This window comes from Sus scrofa, chromosome 14 (assembly GCF_000003025.6).
Source record: "Sus scrofa isolate TJ Tabasco breed Duroc chromosome 14, Sscrofa11.1, whole genome shotgun sequence".
NCBI lineage: Eukaryota > Metazoa > Chordata > Mammalia > Artiodactyla > Suidae > Sus > Sus scrofa.
The window spans coordinates 141,610,460-141,621,784 of record NC_010456.5 but is presented as its reverse complement, the minus strand read 5'-3'; the positions used below and the strand labels follow the sequence as shown (position 1 = coordinate 141,621,784).

At 49.8% G+C, this 11,325-nt stretch overlaps 1 protein-coding gene across 1 annotated transcript; it reads left to right on the top strand.

Annotated features, from left to right (window-relative positions):
- Nucleotides 4,248-5,339, top strand: LOC100514734 (olfactory receptor 13A1-like). Its single transcript, XM_003133243.5, has one exon. The coding sequence runs from the start codon at nucleotides 4,248-4,250 to the stop codon at nucleotides 5,205-5,207; it is 960 nt and encodes a 319-aa protein (XP_003133291.3). The 3' UTR covers nucleotides 5,208-5,339.

The window sequence follows — 11,325 nt, the reverse complement described above, 5'->3', positions numbered from 1 at the left end:
TTCCCAGGCTAGGGGTCGAATCGGACCGAGCCGAGTCTGCAACCTACACCACAGCTCACGGCAATGCCGGATCGTTAACCCACTGAGCAAGGGCAGGGACCGAACCCTCAACCTCATGGTTCCTAGTCGGATTCGTTAACCACTGCGCCACGACAGGAACTCCGTAATTTCTATCTTTTATTGAAATGCAGTTGATTAACAATATTGTATTAGTTTCAGGTCCAGAGCAAAGTGATTCGGTCAAACATATACACTATACATTCCTTTTCAGATTGCCATCAGTGGCAACAAAGAAATGAATGCCCATTTTAAGCACAGCTTATTTTCAGTGGTGACAATAATCCTAAAGGCAGGTCCTTGTTGCCACCACAGGGACACCTCCTCCTATCAGGAACCGAGTTATTTATTGTTGGTGTTCTTAGTTCCTAACGTTCATGGAGACTGCCTTCCTCCTTTTACAGGGAAGGGCCAACACTGGTGAGAGCCAACACGGCCTGGAGCCAGGACCCACGCCCGCCAGAAAGGGGGGACCCACGCCCCAGCCCCCTGAGAGGGTGAGGGTTGTCCTGGGCCCCAAGAAGGAGAATGAGGCCCCAGGGGTTCTCCAGGTGTTCTGCACCTGGCGTCGGTTTGCACAGATTGTGGAGGGCTCAGGAGGGGAAGGAGGGGATCACTGTCAGCAGCTGGAGCCCGTGGTCCCTGCACCAACATGCCAGTGAGAGGCCGGCCTCCAGCTCACTCAGGATCACCTGCAAGTAATAAAAATAATAGTGCATGAATAACAGCAAGAGAAGCGATAAGTCCACGCAGGTGGTACTCATGTTATTGTCATCACCTTAAACCTGTCAACGCAACAGCAACCCTCTGTCCCGCTAATAACCCCTTCACAGAAGTGCTGACTAAGGTGGTCAGGAGATGTGTCCAAGGCTCTCAGGAAGAGGCCAGAGTCTCCTCCTGACACCAGCTGCCCCGTGCATGGGAGCAGCAGGCCCTGTTCCCACTGGCTCTCCCTCTCACCAACCCTCCCCACCCACAGCCGGGGCCCTGCCGAGGATCAGGACTGGGGTCAGGCCTGTAGCACGGACTCTCCTCAGACTCTCCGCTTCAAGGGCAGGACAGCATCTCCGCTGACCCTGGGATACTTAAGAGCTGTGAGGAAACCATTCATCGTCCCAAGGCAGACGTCAACCTCGGAAGTCTGGTTGAAGGTATCCCCTGAGATGATGGCATGAGGATGGCACCTCACTTGTGCCGTCTTCTTCCAAATCCCATCATCCTAGCCTGGTCACAAGAAACAGAAAAATCCCAGTAGAGGAACTCTGCACAACAGCTGACCGATACTTCTCAAAACTGCCAAGGTCGGGAGATCCTGCTGCGGCTCAGCGGTTTGTGACCCAAGTAGTATCCATGAGGACGTGGGTGTGATCCCTGACCTCGTTCTGTGAGTTGGGGATTTGGTATAGCTGTGAGCTGTGGTGTAGGTCGAAGTTGAGCTCAGATCCCGCCTTGCTGGAGCTGTGGAGAAGGCCTCAGCTGCAGCTCCCATTCCACCGATACCCTAGGAACTTGCACATCCTGCAAAAAGAAAAAGAGAAGAAAAAAGGTCAACAAAACTAAAGAAACTCCGAGGACCTAACAGCCAAGAGGACTCTAAATGCCATGTGGTTTTCTAGGTGGGATCCCGGCACAGAAAAAGGAATTAGAGTGGGTGAAATCTAATGCAGTCTGATTTCACCGTGGACTGTCGTTGATAGTATAGATACTGGTTGATCCCTGGAAACAAACACACCATCACTAAAGCAAGGTCTTAATATTAAGGGGAACTGTGTGGGGGGCTTATTGGAACTCTAGGTAGTGTCATCTCAATTTTTAGGTAAGTGTAAAAATGATTCTAAAAAATAAAACCCATTTAAAAAAAAAAAAAAACCTATCGTTTCTGCAGGATTTTGTCGTACACGGGAGAGAACCTTGGCAGAGCAGCTGCCCCCTCATGCTGTGTTCATGCTGACCCCTCCCACCCGGAGCCCCAGCCCATGTGGTACCAGGCACCCTGGCCCTTCTCGGTGCCTGCCGAACCCTTGTTCTGCTCAGTCCAGGGCTTGTGCCCTCATGGCCCTTGTTTAGTTCCAGGAGGGCACGACTGCCTCCTGAGAGCCAGGCCTGGTGGTGCTCTGAGCTCCCCAGAGCCTCAGTGTCACCTGAGGAGACAGACTCCTCTTAAAGGTCAACAGCAGACAAAGGAGCCACTGACCTGGAGCCAACGCTTTAGCCTCACGCTACATCTCACGTTCCAGCAGAGCGAGAATTTCCCAAGTCTTTCCAGGAGGATGTAAATCTCATCTACTCAGACAGGAGACAAGCAGGGGCACGTCGCTTCTGCACACAGTGAGTTGCCTTCCGTCCTGAGCTCTTCTTGCCCTGCGACTGTCTTCCCTACTTTTCCTTTTGATGTTTCTGCAAAAGCCAGATTTGTTTTGGCCCTGACCTATTTTATCGTGGAGAACACGATACCCAAATTGCTTTGCTTGTGTCTTCTGCCACCTCAGTCTGAAACTGTGAAGTCCCCAGGAATGTCCAGCAAGTCCGTGACCTGCCTGTGCCCCAGATCAGTAGGAGGAAGGAACTCAGAAGTGGTTCACTTTCTAAACTGATCAGAGTCTTTAAGAGAAACCAGAGCCCGAGGCCCTGACTCAGCAGGGATCTGGTAGAAGCCGGGTTCCTGTGGATCAGGTGAGAGGCTAGGGAATAGCCAGCTGACACAGAGGGTCAGGTGGCCAGGCTACAGGAGGGGACTCAGGGGGCTCAGATGTGCAGCCAGAGGGGGTTGTGTCAATTCCTGCCTGCATGGGGCAGCTCTCAGGCGAGTGGTGAGGTGTGTTTGGCGTGTGGCAATTATCTGGGGGCAGCAGGGACCACCCTGCTGACCCACAGGCACTTCAGCTCTCTGAAGGTGAAGCAAAGCGGGTGAGAGCATTAGACAGGTGGCAGCTGGGGCTGTCAGGGCGGAGAGCCTTCCTACCCTGGAGCTCCCCTACAGATATGCTGAAGAGAGATTTCTTAAACACATGTCTTTTTTCACAATCCACCAGGAAAGGACAAGCCCTCCTGAGTTGTTGACGCTTTCTCCCAGGTAGCCCACAGCCTCCATGAACCCCCGGGAATGGGTGAGGGCCTTCTGACCTGCCATCCCCCAGGGCTGTCTGGGGCCTGCGCTTTGGAGGGAGGTGGGACCCGCCTCCCCCCTACTCCAATGCATTGATCCAGTTTCCCCAGGGACACAAGGAAGACAGTCTTTTCTACAGAGTTAGAACCTGTCCCACTCAGGGAGGCCCAAGGATCCCAGAAGGGTTGGGAGACAGGTGTGCAGGGCTGTGTGAGGGGACCTGGGAGCTGGTGGATGTGTAGGCTGGGGGTCCTGGAGTGTGCTGTGTGGGGTGTGTGCCTACCTTCCCTGTATCTCAGCCCCTGGCCTGGCCCGACCCTCAGTGCAGGGAATTTCCTGGCCAGCTCAGGAACAAGGGATGAAATGACAACCAGGACCCTGCCAACCCAAACTCCTCTGTCTCCCAGGGCCTCCGTCCCTGGTGGATCAGCTGGGAGTGGCCCAGGGAAATCTGGGCAGCTATGGTTTCAACTAAAGGGCTGTGGCCAGGTCAATCCACAGCCAACTCTGAAAGATGACAGAGACAATCCCCAAAGAGTCCAACCTCTGGTGCCTGGGACAAACCCAGGATGGGCACATGGCTGCTCCCATGCCTCCAAAACCCTGTACTCCCTGCCTGAGCACCCATTTTGCAGGCACCGTGGCTCAGAATTCCCTCCTGGCCTGGGTTTTCCTTTAGGGAATCAGGAGTCCTGTGCTGGCTTGTGCACGGGGACATGCCCACATGGTAGCAGGCTCAGCTCACCTGCAACAGAGAGCTTCCAGGTGTGTGGATCCTGTTGGACATGCCCCACATCAAGGTAGGAAGGCTCACGGTGCCCCTCCTGTGTGGCTCAGGGAGCGATGCAGGCTCTCGTGGACCTGGGTTTGTGTGGTTGTGTAGTAGCCCCCACCAGGGGGTCCAGAGTGGAGTTAGTTCTCTGCATGTCTCCCTGGGCACAGGGACCTTGCCTGATGTCTTAATTATGTGCTTTCTGCAACAGAGCTGCCAACACCACACACTCTCTCAGTGCCGCTCCACCGCCCCATGCCTCCCTGGGCCGGGCTGGCTGTTTCCCAGAGGCTGCAGGGGCTCAACCCCCAGATGACAGCAAACAACAGCACCGCCGTGGAGGAGTTTGTCCTGCAGAGCTTCTCGGAGGAGCCTGGGCCACGCATTCTCTTCCTGGCCGTGTTCCTCCTCCTTTACCTGGGGGCTCTTGCAGGGAACGCCCTCATTGTCACCGCCATCAGCCTGCACCCAGGCCTCCATACCCCAATGTACTTCTTTCTCACCAACCTGGCCATTTTAGACATTGTCTGCACCTCTACGGTTGTCCCCAAATTGCTGGAGAACCTGGCACTCAAGGGTGGCACCATCACCTACCAGGGCTGCATGACCCAACTCTTCTTCCTGACCTGGTGTTTAGGGGCGGAGCTCCTGCTGCTGACGGTCATGGCCTATGACCGCTACGTGGCCATCTGCCGCCCGCTGCACTACAGCAGGCTGATGGGCCGGCCGGTCTGTGCTCTGCTGGCAGGCAGCGTGTGGGCAATCACTGTGCTCAACACTTCTGTGCACACAGGGCTAATGACAAGGCTGATGTTCTGCGGCCACAATCAGATCCAGCATTTTCTCTGTGAAATCCCCACGCTGCTGCTGCTCTCCTGCAGCCCGACCACCCTGAACAACGTCATGATGGTCCTGGCGGACGTGTACTTTGGAGTGGTCAACTTTCTGCTCACCCTGGCGTCCTACGCCTACATCATCGCCAGCATCGTGCGCATGCGCTCCGCCACGGGCAGGCAGCGGGCCTTCTCTACTTGCTCCTCCCACCTCTTGGTGGTCACCTTGTACTACTCCACGGTCATCTACACCTACATCCTCCCGGGCTCTGGCTCCTCCCTGGAAAACGGCAAAGTGGTTGCCGTGCTGTACACGGCAGTCAGCCCCACCCTGAACCCCCTCATCTACTCGCTGCGGAACAAGGATGTCAAAGTGGCCCTCGGGAAGGTGTTTTCCTGCATCCGTGGCCGGCATGGACCTTGCAGGCTCACGGGCTGATTTGATAGTAAGACGCGGAGAGTCTGAAGTGAGAATCAAAGAGCAAGAAGGAAGTTAATGTGATACACTTAGGTGATATGCGCTGTCCGGCAGGAACTGCCGGTTTTCCAGGTGGCTCTGAACTAAGCCTTCCAAGGCCCTAAGGGTGGATGCTGTCAGGGCTGCAGGAGGAAGGAGACGGGGGAGACCCAGCAGGGGCAGGAGGAAGAGCAGGACCCTGGGCCGGGTGGACCCCCTCCAGCACCTTGCAGACTGGTTTTCTCAGCACCTGGCACCTGGAACCTTGCCTGAGGGGTGCTGCTGGCCCCTTCCCATTCCAGAGCTGGGCTCCAGTGGTGAGGGAGTGCCCAGAGTCTGGCTGGCCCAGTGTGCACACTGCGTGGCACATTCTGGCGTGGGCAGGTCCCTGTATCCTGCTCTGGGCCACATCACCCAGAGCCTGATTCTCCCACCAGACTCCTGTTGGTGGGGGGTCCTGGTTCTGGCACCACAGAGACTGTGACACATGGTGGCATCCAGCCTTCCACCTAAGGACCTGCAGCAAGAGGGGCGCTTCTACTTACTTTTCTCCTTTCAGAAAAGGGCACATTCATCCTTTTACCAGGAGACAGTGCCAGGGCAGGAAAGGGTTGTTTTTGCTTCTTCACACAGAGCACTGCGGCTTATTATGTTAGGGGCCCCTTTCCTCCTCAGTCTCCTCGTTGTTATTTGTCCCACCCTCTGTGCTGGCCCCTGAGATTTGGTGTGCTTCATGGCTTCATGCGAGCCCCTCCTTTCCTTTAAGCCCATAATAAAAGCTGCATTTCTTCTTAGTATTTGCCAGTGGTCTCCAAATATAGAGCTACAGTCAGAGCCTCACCTCTGAAACCCAGAGCATTGCCGTAACTGCTTAGCTGACCCTTAGCCGACAGAGACATCCCTCACACACCTGGAGGCCCATTGGGACCTCACTCCACAGGCATATGCCACATATTCATCCCTCAACCCCATCCAGGCGGAAGAGCCACAGCGGTGTTTAAGAGTATATTTATTCATTCTTTCAGCTTTATTGTATTATAACTGACACATAGGTCTGTGTAAGTGTGTGTGCAGCATCATGGGTTGACTTAGGCTTATTGTGAAATAATTGCCACAGTAATTTTAGTTACTATCTCTTATTTCATAAAGATACAGTGAAAAAAGAGAGAGAAAATTGGTTTTTTCCTTGTATCAGAACTTTTAAATCTGGTGTTCCAGCTGTGGTGCAGTGGATTAAGAATCTGACCGCAGCGGCTCAGGTTGCCATGGAGGTATAGGTTCAATCCCTAGCTCAGGAACCTCCATATACCATGGCTGTGGGCAATAAAAAGAAAAAGAAGAACTTTTAAGTTCTACTCTCAGCCACTTTTAAACACGCACTGTTAAGTACAGTCACCATGTTGTACGTTACATCCCCAGTACTCGTTTATCTTATGACTGGAAGTTTGCAACTCTTCATGTCCTTCCATTCTTTCATCCCAATCCCTGCCTCTGGTAATCTCAAATCAGATCTCTTTTTCTATGAGTTTGGTTTTTGTTTGTTTGTTTAGATTCCACATTTAAGTGACATCACATGGTATATACCTTTCCCAGACTTACTCCTGTAGGCCTAATGCCCTCAAGGTCTCTCCATGCTGTTACAAATGATAGGATTTCCTTTTTGTTTTAATGGTGGGATAGTGTTATTATAATTATAATGGGATAATATATAGCAGCATACCACACATTCTGATATGTTTTCCTGTCTTTTTCGTAAAGTTTAAAATGCAGTCTAACTTTGAGTTATTATTTCACCCATCTTCAGAAATGCATTATTTAGTTATAAATACATTATTTGGGTATTATTGCAGATATAAGGACTTCTAATTTTTTTATTTTATTTTATTTTTAATTATAATCAATTGTTATTTCCCCAATACCTTTTTTTCTTCTGTACAGCATGGTGACCCAGTTACACATACATGTGTACATTCTTTTTTCTCACATTATCACGCTCCATCACAAGGGACTAGACATGGCTACCAGGGCTACACAGCAGATCTCTTTGCTAATCCATTCTAAAAGCAATAGTCTGCATCTATTGACCCCAAGTTCCCAGTCCACCCCACTTCCTCCCCCTTGGCAACTACCAGTCTATTCTCCAAGTCCATGAATTCCTTTTCTGTGGAAAGGTTCATTTGTGCCATATATTAGATTCCAGATATTTGTGATAGCATATGGTATTTGTCTTTCTCTTTCTGACTTAGTATGACTTTCTGACTTCACTTAGTATGACTTAGTATGACTTTCTGACTTCACTTAGTATGACAGTCTCTAGTTCCATCCATGTTGCTGCAAATGGCATTATTTTGTTCTTTTTATGGCTGAGTAGTATTCCATTGTGTATATGAATTCCAATTTAATTGCATTGTGGTCAGCACACATAATATCTATGACTTATTTTATGGACTATATATGGTTTTTCATGGTGAGTGTTTTGATGCCCTTGAAAAGCATGTGTGTGGCGCATTCTGTTAGGTATGAATGAGGTCAAGGTGGCCAAGGTGTGGTTCAAGTTACTGTATCCTTGTTGATGTTCTGTCTAATTCTTCTATCAATTACTGAGAGAAGAGGTTTGAAATATCTCTCAATAATTGTGGGTTTGTCTATTACCTCATGTAGTTCTTTTGATTATTTTTTAAGTATTTTGACACTCTGTACATAGGTGCATAAACATTTAAGGATATTATGTCATGTTAGTTGCTTCTAATTTTATTGTAATTTTTTATTATGTCTTCTAAGTCCCTGGCAACATTTTTTTGCTCTGAAATTAACACTGTCTGATATTAACATTATCACTCCTGTTTTCTTTTGACTGTCACTAACATGATATATGTTTTTTTTCCACCCTCATCTTATAATGTACTCTGTCTTTATGTTTTAAGTGCTTTTTGGGGGGCAGCATGCTTTTTATGCCTATCTAAAAGACTGCCTTTTAATTGGGATGTTTTGACCATTTGCATTTAATGTAATTATTTCACTCATATTTGAAAGATTATTTTCCCCTAGGTTTGGAGTTCCTAGGATTTTTACTCTTTCAGTACTTTAATGTTGTTGATCCTTTTCTTTCTAGCTTGGATTTTAACAAGAAATTTGCCATTATCTTTGTTTCTTTGTACAGATCATACACTCTTACTTTGAAATAATTTGAGTGATTATTTTGTTAAAATTTTCCTGCTGCAGTAGGCTGTAATTTTACTACAAACAGAGGTCATGTTTTTTAAGTTGGTTAACCCCTTCCTATAATTGCATGTTTTAGCCTGATAGTCCTGTAGGTTCAAACACTTCATTACCATAATAAAATTAAAAAAAAAGAAAAAAGAAAATAAAATAATAATCTCTTTATTTTCTTACTTCCCTTGCCCACATTTTATGATTTTGATGTATTTTTTTATTTTATTTTAAACATCTTCATGATTGCATCTGTATGCTGCCTTATTTAAGTGACTGCTCTTGTTTGTGGTTTCCTCCATCCTAGTTCTTCGTTGTTGTTGTTGTTTTTTTTAATTCAGAGAAGCCCTTTCAGTATTTGTTTCAGAATGGGTTTTGTATTGCTGTGTTTTGTTTGTTGGAGAAATGTTCTACTTCCCCTTCCATTTTAAATGATATTCTTGCTGGATAGAGTATTCTAGGTTTCATAATTTTCCCTTTCAGGGCTTTAAATATCTCTTGCCATTCCCTCCTGGCCTGTGGAGTTTCTGTAGAGAAATCAGCTGATAGCCTTATAGGGGTGCCCCTATAATTGACACTTTGCTTTTCCATTGTTCTATCTTCCACATCACTAATTCATTCCTCTGCCTTATTCATTCTGGTTTTTAATGCCCTTAGCTCACAGTTTGTACCTCTGCAAATGAATTTTCTAGTTTTTCTTGGCTCCTCCTTCTATTTTCTAGTTTCTTTCTGAGGGGGTCTGTGTTACTGTTCGTGTCTTCTCTTAATTCCTACAGTATCATCACTATCTCCCTTTTGAACTCCAAGTCTGTCAGACTGCAGAGGTCTGTTTCATTGTTGACAGCTTTAGCCATGCTCTCCTGTTGCTTTAACTGGTAATGATTTCTGAGCATCTTCATCTTGCTTGTGTTTTTCTTTTTTGTGGTGGAGATGCACTCCCCATGGCTGGGCACGGTTTCCCTGGCACTGCTGCAGAGTGATACTTGAGGTCAGGCGGTGTTGGCCAGCCTGCTTTGAGGCAGCAGGGTGTTTCCTGAGGGGGGGCGGGGCTAGCTGGGTCACACCACAGTGGGGGGTGCATCCTGAGGTTGGTGGGGCTATCCGGTCATTCCATGGAAGATGGCACTTCGCAAGGGCGGGCAGGCCTAGGTGGGACACTCCAAGGCAAAGGAGCACTTCCTGAGTCAGGGCAGGGCTTGCCTTTGTGCTCTGGGGCCACGGAGCTCCTCCCGAGGGTGGGCGGTGCGGGCTGGTTTGCACTTCAGTGGTGGAGGATGTGCACCCTCTAAAGAGTTCTGTTTGGTTCTTCCCTGGGGCTCTGAGAAAACCTCCCTGAGCGCCTGTGGTTTTGCAGGTGACCCAGGCTTGTGTCAGAGTTGAGTCAGGTTCCCCGTGGGCATCAGAGAAGGGGGTCACCCTTGTTGGAAGAGGGTCATGAGTGAGCTCAAGCTGTGGGGCGGACTCACTCCCCACTTCTCCTCCTGTGCTGTTTGCTCTTTTTAGTGGAATAGGAAAGCAGATTTCACTACTGAAGCAAAAATCCTTTGTGGGGGGTGGGGTGGGGCGGACCATGAGAAACGGCACAAGGGTGTTTGGGGGCCAAGGAGCATTTTGGGTGTGGTACTTTCACACAGAGTGTGAAACAACACTTGGGAAAGGTATTGGGGCGTGATGGAGTGCAGGTGTGACAAAGGGATCGGAGCCGCATGTCCCCTCTGCGGGGAGGAGAGGGGCTGCAGGACTTGGAAACGAGCACTGGGCTGGTTTCTGCCAGCAGCAAAGAGCCACACCGCACCACACGGGCACAGGCCAGCAATCCTGAAACTGTTCATGGGGGTCAAGCAAAGAGCCACTCTACTGCAGGCAGTGAGAGCGGGTTTCTCGCTGTTGGAGAAATAAGCTACAGCAAGCGAGGGGAAGCCTGGACCACATCCTGTGGACCGGAATTGGAGGGGTCAATGTGGAGGACACATCCGTGGATCGAGGGGATGGTACCACACAGATGTGACCTGTGTGTGGCTCAGTGGGCGTAGGTACACTTCCCGGCTCGTCTGCCAAGAGGGCTAGAGCAGTGACACCCCCTCAGCAATGGGCAACCCTGCATGCAGACTCTGGTCTCTAAACACTCCCCTCCCAACAAGGGACCCAGGGATCCTTGGAGAGTGGCTGACTCCAGGACCGGGGCAGGAAAGTCCAAGGTGAGCCTGGAGCATCTCATGGTGCCAGAACATAAAGGAAAAGGGAAGGCATGTGTCCGTTTTAGGGAAGCCAGCCTGAAAGGGCTTCTGAGGACCAAGTAGGGACAATCGGAGCAACAAAGAGAACCACAGCCGTGTGGGATGAAAACCCCAGGAATAAAACACGCGGACACAAACACACATATGCAGGGGTGAGAGGAGAGGCGAGCCCCACTAGAGGACGCTGAGGTCAGGGAGGGAAGGTGCAGGATAAAGAGGGAGGAGGCTGAGGGGGCACGACAGCAGAGCAAAGTGGTCCTGGGCTGAAAAAGAGCATTCGTGGGAAGACGGCTCAAGTGAGTCTGTAACTGTGTTCATAGCACACAAGGTAATATGCTGATGCTGCTCGTTTCTGATGTGGTTGTGTGAGGTCTTTGAAAAGCAAAAGCTGGCTGTAGGTATGACAATGCTGTACTCATCAGGCTCAAATAATCTTGGGAGTTGAAAACTCCTTTCTGACACCCAGGATGCAGTGTTGTTTTCACTCTCCACAGTCTGGTGTTGCTGAAAGCATGTGCACAGCCTGAAGTCTGGGGAGCAAGTGATGAGACGGAGCGTCGGAGGATCAGGTGAGTCCCTTCAAGGAAACGTGACTCATCACTGTCATGGGATTCTGCGCTTGGGCCTCACGGAAGGAGTCCGGGACCCTGGAG